Consider the following 26340-nt stretch of genomic DNA (forward strand, 5'->3'; position numbering starts at 1 on the left):
GCTGAGACCCCCCGAGAGCAGAAGCCAGCTCATCACACCTGTCCAGCCCCCTCCACCCACACATCTTCTTTTTAAAAGCATTTAGATTCATTTTATGAGCTTCACAAAATGTTGATTAACCGGTATTTACTATGCAAAAAAGGAAGACATTCGAAGACTATTTTCTGAAAAACACACAAAACAACAACAACGAACAAACACAAAAATATCTGATACAAATAAATGATAACACTTTCTTGCTGTAGACAAATGGGTTGGAAACCAACAGTCCCTGGGTCCCTGTGACACCTGCACATTCTCATGGCAATAGGATCGCCAAGAATTTGGGAACCACAAGGGAGAAGAAACCTCTTTATTGCTTGACTTACCATTGTTCCTTTTTCCCCCTTACTTCCTTTTTCACCCTGTGAAGAAAATGAAAAAAAAGAAACACTCATTAATTTGAGAATAGTGATACTTAAAATGAATCAGGCTTTGTGATATGAAGTGAAAAGTACTGAACAAAACTGAAACAACCATTATAAATGAATTGTAGCAAGCATCTACATTTTGCAGCTTCAAAATTCAAGGGAGAAATGTGTTACTTCTTCTGGATTTTCAAGATAGACATGAAGTTGTGTTATTTTTGATGTGATGGCAAGGCCGTCTCTGCATGGTTTCCTTTGTGACTCCACAGTGGCAGGCGTATAATACCACCCTGTGGTGGGAGAATATGCCCAGAGAAAGCCCCGAATGACAACGCTCATTTAAATAAAATACTATAAGGAGGGTTCTCTGAGGAAGAGACACATTTGGGATGCACTGAAACCCCGGGCAAAGGTGGCTTTGGAAGGCAATGTCAACTCTAAATGATCTTTCTTTTTCTTCCTCTCTTGGTTTAAAATGGCAAAAGAAATGTGACCGGCCCGGTCCGAGCTCTCCATCACTGCTAGGACAGCGCCCGGATCCCTGCTGACCAAGACTGCCCTATGCAGGCTGGCCAGGCTCCAGCCCTGGACGATCCCTGTTGGTGGTAGGAAAGGTAGGAAACGTGTTTTGGATGCTTGAGCACCTCAGTGAGGATCGAACCTGCTTTGGTCTCACTCCATCCTCAGCTCCTGGACAGAGGCTCTACCTGGCTGGTGGTCAGGTCACCACTAGGAGCCACAGGTCTGCCCAGAATCTATCTATGGCTGTCCAGGGACATCTATCTCACTTTCTCAGCCGTGTACAACCACCTGCTTCTGACTCGCTTTCCTCAGGCATGTCTGCTAGCATCAGCCACCTTCCAGGCCATTTCTGTCAACGGTCAAGTCACTTACTACTGAGCTACAGCTGCCCAGATTCATTCCCCCCTAAGGCAGTGATCACACCTGCCTCTCCCATCCACGGCCAAGCACCCAAACCCCATCTTGACAGATACCTGATTGTTGGGAATGATATTCTAGGTTTGGGGTTTTTATTTTGGTTCCCATTGATTGTGCCCGACTTTTGACTAGGCGTTCCACCTGTGTCCACTCCATAGCTCTACAAGGTTGGCATCTGCATTACTATCTGCAGTGGGTACAACGGGACACAAAGGCTTAGGAAGGTGAAGTGGCCCATGCGAACGTGTCAGTGGTAGAGCAGGATGGTGATTTTTACTGGCTTCCAAGAGTATGTTTTTAATTAAACGAAACAGTAATAGACATCATAAGGGCCAGAAAATGAATCTGGATAAACAAACAACAACCCCACCGTGACTCTGACAGTGAAGAGTAAAAGCGGACTTGTTTTACAGATCACAGTGTTTTGTCAGAGAATTCCACATACAGGGTTTGAATTATGCTCCGACCATAACATACGTCTTACACTGGAGACTCGCATACTTAAAGATAGATTTGAGATTTTTTTATGGATCCTCGTGTTGCTTCAAATTCATCACGATTGTTTAAGATGATGGACTGACATGGTTATTTGACTGAACGAATAATTGTGCTTTCATGCACAATTTCATGGCGAGGCCTTTCCCTCTTTGCATGTGACTGTTTGAATAAGATCGAATAAAGTTACCTTTTCCCCCTTGTCTCTCTTTCTTTCTTCTAGTTCCACTGAGAATACAGCCTATTTGGCGGAGCCCCATTACCTTGTATGGGGGGATGGTCTCCTTTCCGGGCCCGGTGATCGGTTGAAAGTCTGACGGAGGCCCGTTGGGCCCTGGGGCTCCCATGTCACCCTGTGAATTGTGTAGCAAAGCAGCAGTCTTTAGACTGAGAAGACACTACCAAACTTTAGCAAAAGCATGCTCCCACCACAAACTGCTTTTTGTCTCTTTGCATATTACTTATCACATGCACACCAATTTTGCAGTGTTCTATTTATAAATCCAAATAAAAATCAGAGTTTAAAATGAAAGAATCGTAACGTAAAATTATTTGTATCACACTTGCATCAATAATCATTTAGAATGTCTGCCTACAAGCTGGTTGGGCTGTTCACAATTTGGGGCTGCATTTGCTTCTGTGGAATTACTTCCTTACGATAAATTTCTATCCAAGGAAATTATTAGGTCTGAGGGCTTAATGTCTTTATGGTTCCTGATAGGTATCACTCTATTGTTTGCCCAGATTGGCACATAGATATAAGAAACGCTTAGGAAATGAGTGATTAACTCTAGTTTCACCACTACTTCACCATATAAGGGTGTTTTTATATAATAAAAAGCAGCATCTTTAACCAATATAATATCTAAAGTTTGCTTTAATTTGCATTTTTATCATTAGTAAGAATCACTTTTCTATGTGGTACACAGAGGGTGAACCGTATAGATCTGCAGCATCACTGGACAATTACCCTGACATATGCTTGCTTGATCTCCTGGGAACTAACTGACACAGAAAGAAAGTTATTCTTGTTTTTTTCTTTTGCTATTTCCATGTATAAACTACATAATATCAGTTTGAACCCAGACAGTACATAATATGAACAGGAACAAACTGAAATGATGTATTAGTGGCAGAAAGTGGTACTCCATAGTGTATTCTGAGTGTCTGCTAATATTATACCTAAAAAGTACCTAAACTGTTTATTCATCTACTCTTTATCTATGGGGGCCTTGAAGGTTTTTTATTTTTTATTAACAATTTGAATAACCTTTTTGTACATTACAGACATTAACTTCATTTCCTTTCTATATAATGACGATTCTTCCCAGATTTTTCCTCTTTTTATGTTATTTTGCTATTTTATTATATTTCATTGGACAGGAACTTAAACTTTTATGTATTTACATCATCCAATGTTTTTCTTTTGTAGTTACTTGTATGGTATTAACCCAAAGAACAAAGTACTTTTCGCACCTGTGTAGTGAAAGTCTAATGTGTGCTTCAATCAAAAAGTAAAATGTAAAACAAAATGAAAATGCTCAAAGGACACCAAACGAACACATCTGTTTTATAGGTTTTGGGGGGAATGCGATGGGGTTGTGTGAGGGTTAGCTCACTGGGTGTGGACACCATGTTGAGCTTTTCCTATAAGTGATCTCAAGTGATCCTCTCAAAGGCCATGTGGTCTTTGAATCTCAGCACTGTGGGCAATGATAAAAGTCCACGTGGTCCTCTTTCCTGTCATGTCACCTGGGCCCTGACCTGGCTTGTTAGTCTGTGGCTCTGGCTCCATTTCCTGTCATCCCTGGACTCCCCATGTTAGAAGATGGCTGAGGTCATGTCTGTGCCACAGGTCCAGGGCCATCCTACATGGTTCACTTCCACTGTCTTATTGTCCATAACTATCACCAAAGTGTGTTTGATAACATGGCACTTTATAATAATTACTTCCTGTGCAAATGGTCTATTTGAACATCACCTCAAGAGAATAGCATAAGACATAGTCATTGAAATTTCTTTCCTAACTATTACACGTTGCATGCGGCTGCTTTAATTCGTTGTTTCCTTTACCTTGTCACCCTTTTCTCCATAAAAACCTAGTCCTCTGTTGCCCTGAAAGAGAAATGAGTTTCTGTAAGTTTTAAAAGTCAATTATCAGCAGGCTAGAAGGGGTCAATGGGGGGGGGGGAAGGGAGGAAGGGGGATATTTTCAACAATAAAGATAAACTTTAAAAAAGTCAATAATTACAGTGAAATAATTTTTTTTTTTCTAGAAAAAGAGACCTAAAATATATTTGCAACATCACTGGACAACTATCCTTGTATAACATTCTGGCTTCACGTCTCAGAAACTAATTGACACAAGGAGAAAGTTACTCAAACAAAATAGATTCATAGATACAGAGATCGAAGTAATGGTTGCCAGAGGACAGGAGGGTTGGGAGATGCATGAAGAAGGTGAAGGGGTTAAGAGCACAGATTGGCAGTTACAAAAGTCACAAGGATGTAAAGTACAGCATAGGGAATACAGTCAATAATCCTATCTAATAAATCCCTAATATGCAAATCGACCAAATGGTGGAATGACCAGTCGCTATGATGTGCACTGACCACCAGGGGGCAGATGCTCAACATAGGAGCTGCCCCCTGGTGGTCAGTGTGCTCCCACAGGGGGAGCGACGCTCAGCCAGAAGCCGGGCTCACGGCTGGCGAGCGCAGAGGTGGTGGCAGGAGCCTCTCCTGCCTCCACTGCAGGTGGGTAGTAAGGAGAAACTGGTCCCGGACTGTGAGAGCCCTGGAATGCGAGAGGGATGTCTCACTGCTGGCTTAGGCCCGTTCCTAAGGGGTCCCGGACTGCGAGAGGGCACAGGCCGGGCTGAGGGACTGCCCTCCCCAGTGTGCAATTTTCGTACACGGGGCCTCTAGTATTCTAATAACTAGGTAGGGTGTCAGATGGGTACTAGATTAATTGGGGAGATCACTTCGTAAATCATATGTCTAACCACTATGCTGTACACCTGAAACCAATACAAAATAATATTGAATATTCACTGTAATTGAAAAATAAAGTTAAAAAAAGTTATTGTCTGTTCTTTTGCTATTTTCATATGTAAAGTATACAACAAAAGTCTGAGCCCAGACACCACATAATTTGAACAGGAACAAACTGAGATGGTATATCAGTTGCAGAAGGTGGCAGGCACTTCACAGTGCATTTTGAGCATTCACTAAGATTAAACCTAAATGATGAAAATTCTGGGGTTTGTGAAAACGATAGGCTATTCTTTTAATACAGAGATGCTTTGGAAAAATAAGCAAAACCTCAGAAATAGTGGACTAAGAGCAGTTATTTTGTCACCCTTGGGAATAGTCTACTGTTTGACTTTTGAAATATATTCTACTCTTCAAACATCCTGATGATCAGCAAACTGTATTATTGACTCTATACTCGCTGTATGTACTATAACAGCCCAGGGTCCACTCTCCCTTTAATCCTCTGCAACACAGGAGGAGTCACGGATAGTCACACTGTCATATCCTATGACCTTGGCCTCAGAGCTAATGAGTAGCAGAACTTGACTTGACCCCAGGTCGTTCTGATTCTTAATCGTTCATCTAGTGCAGTGATGGCGAACCTTTTGAGCTCGGCATGTCAGCATTTTGAAAAACCCTAACTTAACTCTGGTGCCGTGTCACATATAGAAATTTTTTGATATTTGCAACCATAGTAAAACAAAGACTTTATTTTTTATATTTATTTTATATATTTAAGTGCCATTTAACAAAGAAAAATCAAACAAGAAAATGAGTTCGCATGTCACCTCTGACGCGTGTTATAGGTTCGCGATCACTGATCTAGTGTCTCTACAGGTATGTGTTTCTGCGGGTCTGGCCCTTTCAGATGTAGAAACCAGCCATTCCCCCGCCCCCCCGCCCCTACCCCCCAGTCCTGTATTTGAAGATCATTCTCTCTTCTGCCTCAGCTATTTCTCATTTTGGTAAGACAATCCTAGTTTCATAGAAACATTTCCTACCCTTTAATGATTTTAGGGGATGGTGATTCTTGGGGTTTACTCGTTTTCATCTTCCTTTTAGTCTAAGAGGCAAAGCTAGGCCCAGAGATTTAGCAAATATTTAATAGTTCCATAAGTGGAGTTGCCATATATGGGAGAAATGACTCAACCCTGGTGTCTAAAAGAGGCACATATGAAAAGCTATGCATGCACAGCTCAGAGATATTGCAGGTTCAGTTCCAGACCACCACAATAAAGTAAATACCGCAATAAAGTGAGTCACATTCATACTTTGGTTTTCCAGTGCATATAGAAGTTATGTTTATACTGTACTGTAGTCTGTTAAGTGTGCAATAGCATTATGTCTAAAATAACAGTGTACATATATTAATAAAAAATTATTTTATAGCTAAATAAATGCTAATCGTCATCTGAGACTGTTAGAAAAATGGCACCAATAGATTTTCTCAACTCAGGTTTGCCATAAGCAACCTTCAATATGTGAAACACACAGTATTGTCAAAGCACCATAAAGCGAAGTGCAAAAAAATGAGGTATGCCTGCACTACATTATAGAAATAATACTCTCTCTCTCTTTTTAAATCTCCAAACAACTGCTTCTTTCCTGGGGTCTCTATATTCCCATTTCAACAGAAGATCACACAGGACCCTATCTGATCTTTCTCTCTGCAATATACCTCCTGCCCCCTCAATGCCCAGGGATTTTCTGAAAATAAAAACAAAGCATTTAATTAATTTTTGCATTTTTGCTTCTTTCCCACCTGGCTGGGAGCTGAAATCAAAGCACAGAAATGCAGCCAGGCTAGATTAGAACGTGATTTGCTTGGGTCCCCGTGGCCCCTCTGCCTCATGAGCTGGTTATCCAAGTCACCAGGAAGTGACCTGGTGGGGGTGAGGGCCATTAGTGCGGCAGCCAAGCAGGGATCTGAGATGACCTTGGGGCTGGCCGCCCCATCTTACATCTGCTTCTCTTGGCTGTGGGCCGTTCCCACCCAGCTTTGGGCTGCCAGACAGTGGGGAGCCCAGCGGTGTGGGCAGCAGCCTTAACGAGCTCCAGTCCCAGCCGGAAGCCATTTCAGAGGTGATGGGAGCTGGGGGCCTGGGGGTGGTGGTAGCTGAGGTCCCCAGAAGGTCACAGAGATGGGATTTCTGTGGAACAGGCATGGGAATGTGCAGGCTGGGAGATTTCCTTAGTTGCGTGCAGGCCACGGAATGGTCCTTAAATGTTGGTAATCGTAGCCTGGGAGTTGATTTAAAGTTTCTTTAAATTACAGTTTACATTCAATATTGTTTTGTACTAGGTGTACAGAATAGACTCATGTCAAATTTTGAGCAAATACTTCCTTCACCAACTTCCTACTGTTTGTCTTGGACATTTATCCAACTTTCACAGATGGTACCGAACTCTAGTTCTGTCCCCAGGTTCTAACCAGCCACCTACTTTGTTGTGCTCCAACCAACTTAAGAATCTTTCTCTGACAGAAGCAATACAGCTTTGGGCTCTAGCGGAACTGAAGATCACTGACTATATGTATCCCTAGAGGCTGACATCACACTCTTGTAGAACCTAATTATACCCAGGTAGGGAATGCCATCAGTTCCCCCATACAAACATAGCTACATTTTGTCCATTCTTATAAATGAACACACACGGATAAACATGAGCTGTCCCTAAATCTACGTTCCTAATCAGTTTGATTTTCATACAACAGGAATGTTATGTGATTTGCAAACAACAAATCACTCAACACACGCACTTATTTAATGTGCCAGCGACGCCAGAGGTACCACTGGGTGCATCTTTGGAGTTTGTAACAGTGAGTCTTAAAAAAACCTACAAAACAGTTCTCATTGTGAAATGAGCAATATATAGTTGTCCATGAAGTAGTTCTATAGTCCAGAAGGATATTCACGGATACATAAGGCCCCACTTCCCTCTCCCTCACCCCCAACAGTAACTTACTGGCTCTCCAGGGGGTCCGGGGGGTCCAGGTGGTCCCTGCAAAAATACAAAGATATTTGTACACTGTTTTCTTTATCCCAGGACCCAGATAACATCTGCTAGAAAGCCCTGGGAAAGCCATTCACTGTATATTTAGAGCACCATGTCGTATGTATAGAGGTTTCTGGTACATCTGTCTCAGCAGGCAGGAAGGGCTGGAGGGGAGAGGGCTGGGGTCAGGCTCAGTTCCCAGAATTTGCCGGCTGTCCACACACAGCTGTTTTGGGTTTGCTTTTCTGAGTTTAGACTTTTGATTTCATCCATGTCCTATTCATGTTTGCTCTGCTCCCATGCCAGGTCCCAGGCCCTGTCACCACAAAGATCGTTTCTCCTGACTCCCCCTGGGCAGGGTCCCCTACAGGCCACTGTCTAATGCTTTTTGCTGGTAGGTCAGCAAATGTTCACAGGCAGACTTAATCTACAGGGCTGAAAGACCATCCACAAACATCACCACGGGTCTATCTGCAAAGCATTCAGTGTCAACACTACACTTGCGCTGAAGTTTTGAAAGTGCATGAAAAGAATAATTTGTGTCTAAGTGCAGAGAAGTGGGCAGGCGGGGGATTGTGGGTGATTTTAATGGCCACATGAAGAATTTAAAAGTTGTCAGGTCAGCTAAGGACCCAGCAGGTACAACCTGCTATTTCATATTTCCCTGAACTGTGTGTTTAAAGTTTAACCTCCGTTCCCCCTCCCCAACCATGTGGTATGTGTGCTTTGAGTCAACAACCATATGACATAGGAGAACAAAGACCCTCTCATCATAGAATCCTCATTTCATACCATTTGGCCAAATATTTCATGGCAGAGGGCTACTTGCAAAAATGATTTTCACAGCCCCAGGGAAACTCATTTTATAGAAACAAAATCAATAATTATAGAAAATTAATGAGTACTCACACCCCCAACTAGTATGACTGAATCTTTCCGAGCATACGTCCCTCCTTTGTTTCTCAGTATCTGTCAAGAAACTGATGCCACAGCCTCCCTTGAGAGTGTCCCTCACACTTTAGCAATGGGCTTCTGTGAGAATTGTCTCACTACGAAAAACTGTGGGGAATAAGCGTCAGAAACCTTGAAGGAGCCAGTTCCTCTCCTGGGTCCTGTGTGGCATGAGGGAAGTGGCTTTAGGGCTGCACAGGCACTAGCAACTCTTTCTCCTCTTCTCCCCTCCTTGTATTAAGCCCTCCTCCATCCAAGCCTCTGTCTTGTTGCACCTCACTCTGTCATTTGAGTTGCAGTGGGAGTGAATATCTGTAGACTGCCATTCAGGTGGTGCACTAGGACCATTTTATTAATTGATGTCCAATATTTCACTTGCTATAATGGCCATGCCCAGGTGTGACACACCTGCTATGGTGGCCATGCCTAGGCAGAACCCATTTCCTTCTGATCACCCTGTTGCACTTTGATCTGCTTTGCCCAGGGAAGACGTGCCCCTTTTCAGCTGGTTTTGTGGGGCCGAGAGAGGTTGTACATGACTGGAATAGCACCCAGCCAGCAGCAAGTTTAAATTCGACATAGTTGGCAGTGATCTGGTGTCCACAAATTTTGAGTCCTCATTCTTCAATCTTAATGGAAGAAAAATGTATACAAGGGATGACCTGTTTTGTCTTGATGCTTTTTATAGTGACCACAAGCATCCTAGTTGTATCGTGAAGCTCCGGCCTGTATCCACGTTGAAGAAGGGGCCTCACTAGAGGATGCCTGGGCAGTGGTTCAAGAGTGAGCACGTGTACGTGGTACTTACTGGTCTTCCTGGAAGTCCAAGTGGACCCATTGGTCCCATAGGCCCAGGGCGGCCGGGTGGCCCCTAAGGACAGGCAACAAGAGAAGGCTATTAAGAGAAGTTGACTGGTATTTTGGAGTCCTGAATTCTTAAAGTTTTCTTGGAATATTTTCTAATAAAAATAAAACTTACCTGGAAACCGACCGATCCAGGATCTCCGGGTTCACCCTAAATGAGAAGAAATCATTTAAAGAGTTCTAGTTTTTAAGCTAATCTTTAGATTTAGTTACATTTTATTACAACATTGCAAACAAGTATATAAGTTATTGCAGCCGTAACAGGACCTGGTAATGTTAACTAACCTAATACCTGAGGTACAGTGAATATGGGAAAGGGATGCATCCACAATTAAATATAAGATTGAAACAAGTTATTTTTGAATTGGTCACAATTTTGGATTATTTTATTCTATGCATTCTGCGACTCCATTCATTCTTACAGCTCAGAGTTCACTTGGAAATTAATTTTATTAATCAGAATTTACACTAGGTCACTTAATCAGGTCTCCTACCTCTATTAAACTTACCCTGTATTTGTCGCGGTCCTTTTCAGACAGTGCATAAGGTTCACCTTTCTGGCCTTTGGGTCCTAGGGGCCCCTACAGGAGTACATATATGGTGGAAAGAGGAAAAGGCAAAAAAGTCCATTAACATTCAGAGCAGCTATAGAAATTTGGATGGTTAAATACTGGCCTTTATGGGCAATGTCTAACTGCTCCCACAGCTCATTTAGATTACTCTGAACACTAATCACTACATCCAACCACAAAGGTGAGACTTTTACTTTCATATTTATCCAACAGTATCTTTCTTCAAAGTTAAAATGGAAAGACGTTATAGAATTTGTGTTTTTAAAGAACCCAAATGAGCACTCAGTAAACGAATCCTTGAGTAAACCATGCTATTTTTGGGGTACTATTACTTTGTGTTTTCTTTGGCATTAGTGTACTGAAGGTATTAACATGTACTCTGAAGCACCATTTGTGGGAGAGATACTGGGTCACTCTTTAAAACAGGAACTGTGTCAAGTACACATGTGCATGTATAGGTACATGCATGCATGTCTTAACACCTACATATGAAATCAATATTTTTAAAGTAATCAATATGTTTGTTGATGATAAAAGTTATTTTATTGGAATAGACTAGAAAATGATGTAGCTTATTGAAAAGTTGAAGTTGTAAAAGAAGAGTCAAAGAAGTGAGAATTGGAAAGCAGAGGTGTTGATGATGAGAAATTGATTAGCTCAGGGGGAAACAGGTGAAGGTTATTTATGACTGTTCTTCCCCACCTTAAAAATAATTTTTTTTTTTTTACCAGATAAAATCTTAGCATAACCCTGAATGTGCAGTATTTTGGTGGTAAGAGGGTAACACTACTGAAAAATATTTCAATATTCTTTGCAAAGACCTTGAAAACGAAATGAGGCCATGAAACAGATTAACATACAGAAGTTCTTCCATTAAAAAACAACACCCTTTCATATTGGATATGCTGAAGAATATCATTGTCCTTTCACATCACAAAGGATTTTAGAATCGAATCAAGATTTCTAATCATCTTGTGACTAATAATTTGTCAAACTTTTAGCTTTTTAGAATTTAAGTTTTCGTGTTGCCCTACAATTCAATGTTATTTGAACTGGAGCATGAATATGGAAAATAAAATTGTTTGAATCCAGGAAGATCATGCCTAGATATCCATAAGAAAACCTCCAAGAAGAGAGCAACGCTTCCTCAGGGTATAAAAGACAGGGTTAGCTTGCGCCTGCGGCCCCTGCTGGTGAGTGAACAGAAGGCAACACACCATCCTTACAAAGTTTCTCCAAGACCATTTCTTAAGGGTCCTGTGCTAGGCCTTTCGGATGCCATGAAAGAGAATAGGGCACTTCCATACATTTCTGCCGACAGGTGCCAGCCATCCAGGTTCCAGAGCTAACCATGTGAACAGGGTGTGCTGTGCTGATGATACTCACAGGAGATCCGGGGATACCCCCAATGCCAGAGGGTCCCTGGGGGCCTACGTCTCCCCTGGTCCCATTGCAGCCATCATAGCCAGGTGGTCCTCGGGGTCCACCTTGCCCAGGATGTCCCTGGAAAAGAGGAAAGGAAGTGAGTCATTCAGCCCAGAGGTGTTTAGTTTTCATAACTGTGTGTGATAAAACAGTTTTAAATCGTCTCTCTCATGCCACTGGCATGAATCCAAGGGACGACAGCTCAAAATGAATGAATGAATGAATGAGTAAGTAGACAAAGGCACACGGGTAGAGTTCTAAGCAGGGGAAAGGCTTTCAAGACAAAGTTCTGTTTCCCAAAGGTTTTGGTGAGCAGTAAACTGTCTTGGCATTTCTCCTCCTTGCTTCACTGGGTGCCTGGGAGCACTGTTTTGTCACGGACAGGATTTAAAAATTCTAGAAAAAAGTTCTAGAAGCAGTGATCTCCTTCTCAGGGACAACAAAGGTGTCTTCATCTGTTATGGCCGACTGACTTTTGGACTTACATCTTAAACAGGTAAGAGATTCACACCTATAGTGGAATTTCATCAGTGGCTTAGCCATAGGTAGACAAACTGATTTCCTCTTTCTACATTCTTTGGAAACACTCCTTTTAAGATTTTAAAGCAAGTCAGGTGTTCTAAGATGGCTGGTGGAAGAGGGGAGGCAACATGATCCGATGTCTTTCGAAGGAGTAGGCCAGGTGAAGTCTGTGGGCACCTCAATAGCACTCACCTGGCTCTGGGAGACATCCGGGGGTGGGGTTAACTATAATTTATGTCCTACGAGACTACAGCCCCTTTTGCTCTTCTTTGCACAAAAGATGTTTAGATACATGCTTTCTTATTATGTAATTTCTTTTTTTTAAATATATTTTTATTGGGGAGAGGGAGAGATAGAAACATCAATGATGAGAGAGAATCATCACGCCTTCTACTGGGGATCAAGCCCGCAACCCAGGCATATGTCCTTGACCAGAATCAAACCAGAGACCCTTCAGTCCACAGGCCAACGCTCTATCCACTGAGCCAAGCCGGCTAGGGCATTTATGTAATTTCTTTAAAATTTTTATTTTCTTAAGAGCAGGCCTAACATAGAGTCCAGAGTAATTTTTGAGGGCGTTAAGATGTCTTTTAGACTTACTTTGAGAAATTTGGAAAATTTCAAGACAAATGAACCAGTTCTACGCCGAGTGCGTGTATTCTGAATGATACTAAGGAATACAGCAAGAAAAGTAGAATTTTCCTTTTGTCTGCATATCTTTCTGCTTGAGATGTTCAAAGCCATTGCTTTAACTTGTGCCATCAGAAAAGAGATCTGATAGCCCTTTCAGCCAACCCTGGGGAGTCAGGGGAATCCTGATGGCTTCTGGAAACCATGGTGAACAATCTCTCCAGCTGTTACAGAGCCAGCTGTCTGAAGCCTTCAAAGGAAAGGGCCCTTTTTGGGGGGTTCTGAAAGCCCACCCTTCAAATCCAGCCAGAGAAACACGCTCTGCAGGTGTTCTGCTGAAGATCCGTGGTATCCTAGGATGTTTTTGCTTCAAATGAACATCTGAGTTCCTGAGTCTTCTCCTGAATTATCAATCTGCTGCTGGGTCTTTCTGATTTCCTTGGGACTGATTTGAAATTGCATGTCAATCTGATCTTCTTTTGAAATTGTGCTTCGAGGAAAAATCTCAGTTATATAGAGCTTAATGTCCATCTCTTTTTGTTCATCTGATTAGATACATTTCTGTGTGTACAACTCTACGATTTCCCTGCACATCACTTTTTCTACACAACTTCTAAACAGCTAAAATTACCCAGGTCCTTCAAACGCTATGCTCATTAACTGCTTAGAGATGGCAGGTGACATTTAAGTTAATATGCAGTATCAGGGTTCTGCGGTTAGAGAGGCTATATATAGCAGCACCAAGATTCTGTAGAAAATGATCAGTTATCTGCTCATCATGATCACTCTCCCTTATGATGATTACTCCCTTATTTGTGAAATATTTGCATCTGATATTAAATGAGTATGAAGTGCAGAAACGAATTAAAATATGATACAGATTAGTTACAATATTTTTCCATAATGTCACTCAGATTTAAATCAGATTTCAACTTCCGGAAGCAAAAATATGATAAATAGTTTAAATAGTTCAAGAAAATAGTTTAAAAACGGGTGAAAAAAAAAAGATGGGCGATTTAGTTTGAGGCCGTTGGTAGAAAAATACTTTTATTATTTGTTTAACCCTTGAAATCTGCAGATTCTTCGACTGTGCCAATTTCTCAAGATCCTGACCAATGTGAATGCTATTTCCTTATTTGTTCACAGCTGCATGTTTTGTAACTGACGTATCTGAGTGCCTCATTCAGGTGACACTTAGGATCACTGGCCATGTAGGTCTCATGTCTTGTGATCACAACTTCCCTTCTTTAGCTCTGACTGCTTCCTTCTACTGTGGCAAAAGTGTTCTTGAATGCGGAGCTAAAATCGGAAGAAAAGGTATGAATTCTCTGTGATGACTCTCTACTCAGGCTCTTACTCTATTTCTGCAAGGGGACAGCCCTACTTGTGCAGACTGAAGATTCTCTCTCCCTGTGTGTGCACATGAATGTGCACATATGTGCACATGCATGCATGCATGCGTGTGTGTGTGCGAGCATGGTGATAGAGAACATGTAAATGCAGGGGAAGGGTGCAGATATCTGTACATATGGGTGAGGGTCCTTAAACGTCAGCAGCAGACAGATGGGGTGGGTCTGCATGTGTGATAAACACATTTATTCCCGAGAAGGAGATCAGCAGGAAGCCAGCCCTGGGAACTCTGCTCCCGGGTCCCTGTGAAGAAGGCTGTGAGTCAGGCTGCTTTGTTTATTTTTTTATGCCACAAGAAGTAAAGTAAACTAGGTTAGAAAAACACATTTTATGGCATTTTGAGATTTTCTCATGGATAATCCATGCCCCCTCTTCTCGTTTATGTGCGGTTACTACAAAGAATCCGAGAAGCTGCACAAATGTCCAGCAGGGCTTCATTCCGTCCACGTTCTTGGCTGTGCTACTTTATATTCAGGTTGTTCTCTGGTTCAAACACAGTTTCGAGACCGGCTCCTTAGCGAGCACATCTGAGCGAGCTCTAGCTTTTCCTTACATAACACTGTCCGGTTCTAGCAAAGTCTCCTCCATTCTGAAGCCAAGTCCAGAAGAACGTTTACAAGGGAAAAAGTCTGTCCAACATTTAACTGGATTCCCGGAGAAAAAGACCCACATGTAGCCCCACAAATTTTATGTGACGAACAAAAAAAGCAGGTTTAGCTCAAGATGTTGCTGTTAAGTCATAAACGTGTTGGTTCCCATGCATACAATGTTTTAAAATTCTAATCTTACAAAAAACTTACAGGAATTCCGTCAGCACCAGGGAATCCAGAAACGCCTCTTTGTCCCTATAAAGAAGGTAAACAAATTTAATGAAGGTCAACACACCCGCTGCCCTCCATAAAACGAGAGGAAATGCCAAGTTTTCCGTACCACTTCTCCTTTTGGTCCTATGCTCCCGGGAGAGCCTCTTTCACCCTTGTCACCTTTGCGGCCCTGCAGTCCTGGGAATCCTTGTAACCCTGGGGGCCCAGTGTATCCCTGGTGGCCCACTTGCCCGGGCTGACCCTGTAGAAACAACATACATTCAATTTCCACAGTTAATAGCAATGAATGAGCACTTTCAGTCACGTTGCTTTGGAAACTATGCTTTTCATTCTCAAAGAGCGATGATCTTCAGAGACCATTATATGTAAACTACCATCTGCTGCCACTGTAGCCCCAAAGTGATTTCTGGCAAAAAAAGAATTCACAGAGTTTAAAGGAAAAAGGTATTAAATGTAAAGAGAAAATAATCCTAATTTACTAAAGCGATGCTACTGTGAAATGATGATACTATTGCACTGGAGACAGTCAACTTTTTTTTTTTTAAAGTCCTTTCAGCATATAAAAAAAGTTCCAAACAAATTTCTAAGATTTTAATCTCTACCCCAATATAATGCATACAACAGATATGGGATGATATTCAAAAGAATTGAAAGCAGAGACTTGAACAGATATTTCTAGAGCATTTTTCACAATAGCCAAAAGTGTCCCATCGAGAGATGAGTGGATAAACAAAATGTGGTCCATCCATATGATGGAATACTATTCACCTTACAAAGAAAGGACATTCTGACACATGTGACAACGTGGATGAACCTTGAGGACATTATGCTAAGTGAATCAGCCAGTCCCAAAAGGACAAATACTGTGTGATTCCACTTCTGTGAGGTTCCTAGAGCAGCTGAATTCATAGAGACAGAAAGGGCACGGGGAGAGGAGAAGGGGAGTCATTGTTTAGTGGGTGCAGAGTTTCTGTGGGGAAGATGAGAAAGATCTGGAGATGGAAAGTGGTGATGTTTGCACAACACTGTGAATGTACTTAATGCAACTGAACTGTGTGAAAATAGTTAGGATGGTAAATTTTATGTTTTGTATGTTTTACCACAAGAAAAGTAAAAAGATTAAAAAGGGGCTTCTATCTCTCTGATTAATGGAACTAAGTTATGTATTATAGTTAATGTTCTAATGAACTCTCCCAGGTTCACTTAAATGAAAAATAAAGTTCTATGTCTTGATTTCCTTTTTCAATGAACAAGTCTGCTGTTTACTCACCATAAAGAACCTTTACCTGCTAAGCCCGATTTGCTTTCACATTTCAAATTCCCATCTGCCTTTAGATCAGTGGTTCTCAACCTTCCTAATGCCGCGACCCTTTAATACAGTTCCTCATGTTGTGGTGACCCCCAACCATAAAATTATCTTCATTGCTACTTCATAACTGTAATTTTGCTACTGTTATGAATCGTAATGTAAATATCTGATATGCAGGATGTATTTTCATTGTTACAAATTGAACATAATTAAAGCACAGTGATTAATCACAAAAAAATATGTAATTATATACATGTTTCCCGATGGTCTTAGGCGACCCCTGTGAAAGGGTCGTTCTTCTCCTAAAGGGGTCTCGACCCACAGGTTGAGAACCGCTGCTTTAGATGGAGGGGGGACTGAGCCATTATTTCTAGTCTTCTCTTCCACTGCCTACAAGTAACTCTTCCTATATAAACGGTGCAGCTAAAGAGTTTGTTAGTCATTACAGAATGTTTACAGTCTGTCTGCAACATTCCACACAGCTGAGGTGAAGCAAACAACTTCAAAATGCAGGCCAAGCCTCAGCATTAATGTCACAGACAGACCAGTGTAGAGGTTGCTTTGGGGTGGAAGCAACTGATGGAAATTAAGGTTTCAGCTGGCGAATGAGATCTCTCCCCAAGCTCAGGACCCCTGACTCCTCAGACAAAGGGGACTTGCAGGAATCTCCCTGGGCAAGGTCAGAGTTTTAGAGATAGGGAGTTCTCCTGCCCCACCCTCCACATGTTCCAGAAGAGTCCAGTCAGCGCAGAAAGCATCAGTCACTGAGGGTAGTATCTTATGTTGTGGCAAAGCCAATATATTTAATATCTTTGAAGAATGTGATTAAAAATAAGGCTTCCTAATTGAGGGAGATTGTGGTCAAAGACAGATAGCTCTGACCTTGGACACGTGATACCCCAGGCTCATGCTCGTCGATTTCCAGTCAGGGGTCTTAGTATGCTACATCTGCTGTAAGTTTGGGGACAAAATATGCTTTGATTCTGGTTTTTATGACTCTTTCCCAGTTGTTCTCATTTTTGTTTTGTTTGTGGCTCTGTCGGAATATAGCCTTCCTGTGATCATATACCATGCCCCTAAGCCTTAAGTTCCCTAACCATCATGAGGCCTGTCAGTGTTTACAGGGAGTGTCCTTTGGGGGATAAAATGTTCCCCATTAGTACTGTCATTTTTTTCTGTCCATAAACTTTATCTCTATCCAGGGGATTACTGTATGGAGCCAACTAAGGGGAACACACACTGCTCATCAAAATGGAATGTGTGTCTTAACGATGAAAAGCCACATTCTTGTCTTGCACTCATTAACCTTTCCTCAATTTCTTTGACGAGGAAAGTGACTACATCATGTACTCATTTTCCTTCCATTGTCAGTAAACTTCTTTATACCCATAAAGTCTTGGATGGGAAGTCTGGCTTTTGGAATAACGCTCTAATCTTCCCTTTTCTGGAGCAAGTTGTCAATTATTTCTTTTTATTGAGGTGAAATTCCCATAATGTAAAACTAGTCATTTTACAGTGGTTTCTAGTACATTCACAATGTCCTCTATCTAATTCCAAAACATTTTCATCATCCTGGAAGGAAGCCTCATGCCCACTGAGCAGTCACTCCCTGTTCCTCCCCACCCCAGTTTCTGGTAACCACAAATCTGCTTTTGGTTTCTGTGGATTTATCCATTCTTGATATCTATATGTATAAAAGCCCAAGCGACCAGTTAACCGGTTGCTATGACATGCACTGACCACCAGGGGGCAGACACTCAATGCAGGAGCTGCCCCCAATGGTCAGTGTGTTCCCACAATGGGAGCACAGCTCAGCTGACCGATGGGTGCCAGATGCTGGGCTCACGGCTGGCAAGTGCCACTGTGGTGGTGTGAGCCTTTCCCAATTGGGACTGACTGGGTGCAAGCCCACGGCAGGCATAGTGGGCCAGAATGAGCGGGAGTGGTGTGGCACAGGCCCCGGCTCAGGCTCCTCTCCAGCCGCCTGCTGTAGCCCGATCCCCACAGGCCACGCAGAGGGACCCCACCGGTGCACGAATCCATGACCAGGCCTCTAGTTTCATATAAGTGAAATCACATGTATGCTATATGACCATTTTTGTCTGGCTTCTTTCACTGATACTTTTTTTGAGGTTCATCCATGCATGATCATGTATCAGTACTTTATTCATTTTTTTTCTTTATTGGTTAAGGTATTACATATGTGTCCTTAACCCCCATTTCCCCCCACCCCCCCAACCCACTCGTGCCTTCACCCCCTTGGCTGAATTATATTCCATTGCATGGATAGACCACAATTTGTTTGTTGTAAATAGTGCTGTAAACATGCATGCACAAGGTCTGTTTGAGTCCTTGTTTTCAATTCTTTTGGGTACGTCCCTAGAAGTGGAATTGCTGAATCCTATAGCAATTCTATGTCTATCTTTCGAAGAAACGGCCATACCGTTTTTCACAGTGGCTGCACCATTTTACATTCCCACCAACAGGGTGTGAGAGTGCCAGATTTCTCCACATCCCTGTCAAAGATTGTTATTTTCCATTAAAAAAAATTTATAGCCATCCTAGTGGGTGTGAAGTTGGTGTCATTCTAAAGAGACATCTTGAGCTTCTGACAGATGGAACATTTCACAGAATTCCACCCAGCTTCCGGCCTGGGGAAGGGCCAGGAAGAGCCTGGAGAGAATCCGCAGCAGAGCCCCATCCTCTGGGACTGAACTCAGTTTTGTCACAGTTCAAGGCTTACGCTGCTGGGACTTAGGGAACATCTTTGTCACGACCCAATGGCCCCCTAATGCATGTTTCGGCCATTAGGGACAGAGATCTTTCCCAAGGATATCCTGCCCATGCTGGCATCGTGTGTGTTTGTCAAGAGCAGTTGAATGGCCAGGTAAATAAAGAGGATTTCCCTCTGTGCTAATTAGTCATCATCATTAGCAACTTCCACCCTCAGTTGAAAAGTCCCAATTGGAAAAGTTATTTCCATCTCTTCCTTTTCTTTTGTAATAAGTGATGTAAAAATAAAAATTAGCCCAGAAAGAATAGGACTCTAGTTTAAATGTTTTTTTTGCATAAATTTCAAAAGCTCCTGGGTGACCAACGCTCCTAAAATTCCTGCACTATGCTCAACAAAAGAATTTGCACAAAAGAATTTCTTGAAAGCCAACGGACCATAGACTATGCCCCATCCCACCAGAGAATTTGATTTGTGTGAATGTGTTACTTCCTAGGAAACAGGATAATGAAAAGTAGCATTTGCTTGTGTGTCCTCTGGGATGAAGCACTGTTACAGCTCTTAAAAATGGTTCCTCTTCTAATGGCCTTCTGAGGTGGTTCTAATAAAACATGCTATTTTTTTTTTAAAAGGTTCATCTCATGTCATCCCCATAACAAATGCATAAAGTAGGCATCTCCCTCACTTGTGAGAGGAGGGACAATGGGGGCTTGGGAAGGTTCGGGAGGAAGAACTGACTGTTACGCCATCAGGTCTGGGGAGCGAGGCTGCCTCTGAAGCCCCCCATCTTCCATTAGACCTTCTTACTCAAGTGAGGTCCATGAGCTGTGTCAGCCGCCTGGGACCCTGAGAGAAATGCAGTCTCAGGCCCGGCCCAGACCTCCTGGCCTGCACTGGACATGACCCTCAGCAGGTTTCTTAAGTGTACCGAAGTTTGAGAATCGTGGCATGGCCCCATCCTCCTTCCCTTTCGGACGTTCTCATAGGAGGATCAGGTATCTTTTGTTATTATTATTTTAATTTTTTTCCTTTTTGTTAAGTTTATTGGGGTGACACTGGTTAAGAAAATGATTCAGGTTTTAGGCGCACAGTTCTACAATACATCATCTGGACACTATTCAGCAAGACTCTGTCCATCACCATTTATCTCCCCTACATCCTCCTCCACCTCCCCACATCCGACAGGTATCTTTTAACAAGAAAAGTATCTTATGTATGAAGTTGGCTCTTAGAAGGAAGGCCAGGCTTCCTGAGTCAGACAGAGGAAAATATTTATGTCTGTTAAATGCTATTTCTAATTACAATTTTCTTAGTCTTATGCTTCAGTGATATCTGCAGCAAGACAGAACGAACTTTGATCACTGTTAGGGTGGAAAGTTGCACAATGCCTCCTTCCTTTTGAAATCACTACTGGAGTATGTGTGGGATGCCCGGGGTCAGTTTTGGAAGTCGAAGTCTTGAAAAAGTAGATAGAATGAGTTCAGACTTGACTACACATTGCTTAAATACCACGGCTGTGGAGTGAATGCACTTAAAGTCCTGAGACACTTACTAAGCTTTCATGAATTTAGAATTTTCACTTCCGTAAAAGGGGCAAAATATAATTGGATATGTGCACGTGCGGAATAACGCTGAAATCTACTTCAGATGCGAAAGCAAAGGCAGAAGATATGGTTAATGGGGGCCCCAAGAAATTTCACACTGATCCAACCCCAAGGTGGTGCCTGTTTGCACTCATAGTTTAGTAACCTTACAACTCGCCTTGGGTGGGGAAGTAAGAGGAGCTTCATGTGTCAGGAAAGGATAAAGCGAGATGTTTCCAAGGATAAAACCTGCTTCACTGCACATCAGGATTTTCAATCTACAGTACAGGGTTTTCCTGGTAGAATAAGAATAAGCTTTTCATGAGTTACTGGCCAACATCTGAATACTAGGAAATCCCTTCTCCTTCCTAAGTTTACTCTTCCTGCCTCCCCTTTTATGGGCACTGGGCGCCCCACCAGACACCCCATATCCTCTGTAGTCTCCTGGGGGCCCCTCCCTTCCTTGGCTGTTGACGATGTGTTCCAGACCTTCCCGGCCTTCTGATGCTGCAATTCTTGGTGACTCTCAGGGGATTCCAGCCTAATTCCCAGCTTATCCTCTGAGCTGTTCACACGCATTCGAAAATATGTAAAATGGCTCCAAAGGCAGGAAGGGCTGCATTTTAAGATTCAGGAAGACAATTCCTTCATCTAAAATTTAGAACTGGTCATTGTTCTTAGGGATGATCATGGGCATTTGTGAGCAATTTTTGATGACCTTGGCAGGATAAATTAATACTATATTCCAAGCTAATATGTAAAGGCTGTATTAGAAGAGTGTGTTACATGTATAATAAGTATCAGTAAATAATGGATGACTGCCTCCATGAAGAACAGGCAGAGCTGATGTTAAATGTGCTGTTTTATCTAAAGCTTCTTATTTAGCACATAACAAAACATTAGCCCTGCCCTGGGTACTATTCCAAATTAAGGACTCCACCTCTATGAGGCAAAATTATATGGGCTTTTGGAATTGTTGCTTTCTAAAATTATCTGACACAGATTGTAGGACTAGTGTCCACATAAAGAAAATAACATCCACCATATGTACAGAAATAACCCTTGACCCTACCTCTCTCCATTACAAACATTTAGTCAAAATGGATCATAGACCTAACTGTAAGAGCTAAGGCTATAATACTTCTATAGCCTTAGAAGGAAAATATAGGAAAGAATCTTCATGAGTCTGGATTGGCAAAGATTTCTTAGCTAAGACACAAAAGTCACAAGCCATCAAAGAAAACATAAGACTAATAAGTGTGATCTTTAAGATGCAGTAGCACATAAAAGCGGGCTACAGACTGGGAGAAATATTTACAAACACATACCTGATAAATGACTTTTATCCAGAATATAAAAAGAACTCACAGAAATCAGTAAGGCGATGAACAACCCAATGAAAAAAGCAGGTAAAAGATTTCCACAGAGCCTTCAGCAAGGAAGATGCATGAGTGGAAAGTAAACTTTTGAAAAGATGCTAAGCATTGAGAGAGTAAATTAAATCCACAATAAGATATAACTGCAACCACTAGAATGGCTGACGCACGGAGAAAACAACGGTGATGCCAAGTGCTAGAGAGGAGTGGAGGGAGCTCCCTCGCTCGCTGCTGCTGGGAAGGCAAGGGGGGTGGCCACTTTGAAACGGAGGCAGTTTCTTATACAGTGCAACATATACCTGCCGGAAGGCATGTAGGTAAATGTCCACAGCGGTTTGATTTATTTTAGTGAAAAACTGGAAACAACTTGAATGTCCATCAGCTGGACATTCAGTTACTAAGTGAAGCAACAAACTGGTATGTCCATAAAGTGGAACATTAGTCAGCAGTAAAAAGGAAGACACTGTCTGACGTGTGTAACAAGGACGAATTACGCAGCCAGACTCAAAGGCTCCCGTCCTATTTATGTGATATGATGAGATCACCCTATTTATATGACATTCTAAAGAAGGCAAAACTAGGGACAGAAAACAGGTCAGTGGTTGCCAGGGGTGGGGCAGAGGGAGGGGACCGACTGAAAAGGGCACTGGGAAACTTTGGGGGCGGGGGGCGGGGGGGAGAGAGTCACGGGCTTGTCTTATATCATGATTTGGGTGGTTGTTACATGGCTGTATACATTTGTCAATAGTCATTGGTTTACACGTAAATGATGCCTCAATAAACTCGACCTAAACACTAACAACCACAAAAGGAGTCTGGTGAAGGCGAAGATTAACAAGTGAAGGCCTGAGGTTCATGGTCACATTGGGTATGACCAGATCCCTTTCATACATTCTTACCAGTGAATTTACGACAGATAATATTCAGAAAAGGAAGAAGAGTGGACACTAAAAACTAAAATAAAACAAAACCCACAAACAACATTTAGCCAAATGCCTTTTAAAAATGTCTGCCAGAGAAATGAACAAATCTGAAGAAATGGAGACCTAGCTTTCCTTGTTTGGAATCTGGTCCGTGTGGGTGTGATCCTAATGGAAATGAGACCCGGCCAGCACACAGCCACAGAACAGCACTGCCCGAAGGGATCCAGGACCAAATTAGACGCACGAGTAAAAAATAAGCCCAAGACATCACCAGTTTCCATTATGCATGATTTTCAGAAAACCCCCCCACAAAGATCAGCAGGTGTCTTCGGTGACTCTCGGATGCTCTGGTTATAGTTGTATTGGAAATGACTTGACTTGGACAGAGTCACACTTTAAAGCAGATAAAAAAGTATCATCTCAGGTTCTCCACCCACAGGACCCATCAGTCGAAAACCTCTGCCCCTTATTCTAAAAACAGGCTGTCCAAGGGCAGTCCCACTAAATGGCTTTGAGACTATCGTGAGGCCAAGCTTTTTATAGCCTGGATGTGATTTTGCTTGGCATATGCCAGAAAAGTTGATTTTCTGGGAAAGCCTTTCACTGCCTCTGTGCTTGCGGCAATAAATACATTTCGTTTGCCTGAAGGTGAACCGTTGCCTAACAGATGGACTTGATTTCCTAAGCCTCCTGTCCTCCAACAAGACACGGAGTTGAGTGTGGATGAGCCAGGGCCTTTGGGAGCAGAGCTGGCAGGGGAGGAACGGGCTGGAAGAAGCAGATTCCAGGGCCACGGGAAGCACACAGAGGACTCTGGTTGTCAGGCCTCCCGTTAAGTATGAAACACTCTAACTAGGAGCTGTCAACATGGGATAGAACAAGATCAACCATCATCATCAAACAACCTTTCTGTCATTATGAGTTAATAACACAGGGTGGCTTCGGACTATACTTATATGATTAGAAAGTGGCAACTACAACAGGCAGCAACTCCTGAGTCACCCAAATCATACAGCTACAGGTAAATCAAATAGTTAGCTGTCCATATTTATGGCCTCAATGAGAGGCTATTAATTTTCATGGGCCGAATGCACGTGCCAATATTTTACTGGTGTTCTTAGGTCATGTTCTTAGGTTATACTCAAGTGTGGTGTGACTCACAGTAGAGATTGCGTGTTCTAATGACTGTGTTTCTGTCATTGCCCAGTGGGGAGCTCTGTACATAGGGACTGGTCAACACCCCAGGGAATGCTGCCTGCTAATGGAAGGAGCGAGAGGAAATATGGTGAGCATGGCCTTCCAAATATTGGCCATCCTGCTGTGACTGTCCACGAGGCTGAGAGCCCTTGAGAGTGACATTTTAGCATCTGTGGCACAGACCAGGGACAGAACCAACAGTTACATCTATCTTGCATTTAGACTAAACATAGTCACAGGAGAGAAAATATTCTTGAAGTTGGCACTGTATGGAGTTGGTCTGTTATGAAAAATAAGTGGCCAACAGAAAGAAAAGGTTAAGAGCAAGAGCAGATTCTGACCTGGCTGTGGTACACAGATTCTTATTTGAAATGTTCCGGAATAGGACAAGTTGTAAATAGAGCTCCAACTCCGCTGTCATTAGAAAAGGTGTGACTATCATTCTTCCCCTCTTCTTCCTCCTCTACCTTCTATTCCGCCTTCCTTGGCTTTAACTCATTTATCTGTTATTTTATATTCATTAAAGTTACTTAGTGTTTTCATTTCTTTTTAAAGACTTTTAAATTTACATACAATAAAAACCACTTTTTGTGTGTGTATCGTTCTGTGAGTTTTGAAAAGTGCTCAGAGTTTCATTAGCCCTAATCCCTTGAGCTGCTCCTTTGCTAATCACTGATCTCTCTCCAGCCTCGTGGCTTTGCCTCTTCTAGACTGTCATACAAATGGAATCATCTAGTATGTCATCCTTGGAGCCTGGCTTCTTTCACTCAGCATCATGCATTTGAGATTCACCCGCCCTGTTTCTGTCCCGTTTCTGTGTACCAACCGTTTAGTCCTGTGTATCCTTGAAGCATGTTTGTTGTGTCCCATTAGCACAATTTGTTTACCCATTCACTTGTGGAAGGACATCTGAATTGCTTCCAGTTTTTGGTGAATGTGAATTGGGCTCTTTAAACATTCATGTGTGGCTTTTTGGTGGGATGTATGTTATTATAAATAGGCTAGAATGGGATTGTTGGGTCATACAGAAAGGGTATGTTTAACTTTATGGAAAACAACTGCAGCCCTGGTCAGCGTGGCTCAGCTGGTTGGAGCACTGTCCTGTACACTGGAAGGTCGCAGGTTCTATTCCCAGTAGGATACATACGTAGGTTGTGGGTTCATGTAGGAGGTAACCAATCGATGTATCTCTCTCACATCCATGTTTCTCCTACCCCCCTTCCTTCCTGTCTAAAAACAAAACAACAACAAAAACAAGCCTGGCTGTTCCATTTTGTATTCCCACCAGCAATGTAGGAGAGCTCCAGGTGCTTGTCAGCACTTGGTGTCATCCGTTTTGTTCTCTTAGCCATTCTCTAGGTCTGCAGTGCTCATTTCTTTTACTAATCTCATTCCTTTTGATTAACAGTTTCTACCTGTTTGCTACTCCTAGATCCAGTTCAGGGGGCAGTGGTTCCCTCTGATACATTGCTGGAGTCAGATGTAGTGGGGGCTTCCATCTTGAGTTTTAGCGTGGCCTGCCCACTTGTGGCTTCCCACACGCAGACACTCTGCTCCAGGCTAACTGAGTTCCTGACAATTGGGTCAGTTTCCCTTGTACCTCAGGGCCTTTGCACATGCCTGCCATCATTGCCTGGTGACTCCCAGGGGCACCAGAGGACATTTTCCTGACCCGGGAACTAGACTAGATGCTCCCTCAACTTGCTTTCACCACAGCACTCACTGTGCTGCACACTGGGACATGCCTCATTTGAGCTTCAGTCTCCCGCATCTTACAGCAGTTGGCATACATAATAACATGATCCACTGTTAAGTAAATTCATTTGACTGTTTAGTAAGTGAATTATGGATGTTATAATTACTCAGTTCTGCCTGACTCCAAATTCAGGTTCTTCCCACATGGAAGTAAAAAGCCAGAGTGTCCTATTTTTAGGGCAGTTTTTATATCCATTGTAATATGTTCATGATTTCTCTTTTTAAAAAATATATTTTATTGATTTCAGAGAGGAAGGGAAAGGGAGAGAGAGAGAAGCATCAATGATGAGAGAGAATCATTGATTGGCTGCCCCCTGCACGCCCCACACTGAGGATTGAGCCCGCAGCCTGGGCATGTGCCCTGACCAGGAATTGAACTGTGATTTCCTGGTTCATA

At 42.5% G+C, this 26340-nt stretch overlaps 1 protein-coding gene across 3 annotated transcripts in view; it reads right to left on the reverse strand.

Annotated features, from left to right (window-relative positions):
• Positions 1 to 26340, reverse strand: part of COL4A2 (collagen type IV alpha 2 chain) — a 184845-nt gene that overhangs the window by 53813 nt on the left and 104692 nt on the right. For all 3 annotated transcript variants that reach the window (XM_036300533.1, XM_036300532.1, XM_036300531.1), the window contains exons 5-14: positions 15176 to 15310; positions 15046 to 15090; positions 11645 to 11761; positions 10196 to 10267; positions 9802 to 9837; positions 9631 to 9693; positions 7842 to 7877; positions 3915 to 3956; positions 2105 to 2194; positions 369 to 404 (exon numbers count right to left, since the gene is read on the reverse strand). In XM_036300533.1, the coding sequence (XP_036156426.1) occupies positions 369 to 404; positions 2105 to 2194; positions 3915 to 3956; positions 7842 to 7877; positions 9631 to 9693; positions 9802 to 9837; positions 10196 to 10267; positions 11645 to 11761; positions 15046 to 15090; positions 15176 to 15310 (672 nt within the window). The remainder of the gene's footprint in view (positions 1 to 368; positions 405 to 2104; positions 2195 to 3914; positions 3957 to 7841; positions 7878 to 9630; positions 9694 to 9801; positions 9838 to 10195; positions 10268 to 11644; positions 11762 to 15045; positions 15091 to 15175; positions 15311 to 26340) is intronic.

This window comes from Myotis myotis, unplaced genomic scaffold (genome assembly GCF_014108235.1).
Source record: "Myotis myotis isolate mMyoMyo1 unplaced genomic scaffold, mMyoMyo1.p scaffold_m19_p_3, whole genome shotgun sequence".
Lineage (NCBI taxonomy): Eukaryota > Metazoa > Chordata > Mammalia > Chiroptera > Vespertilionidae > Myotis > Myotis myotis.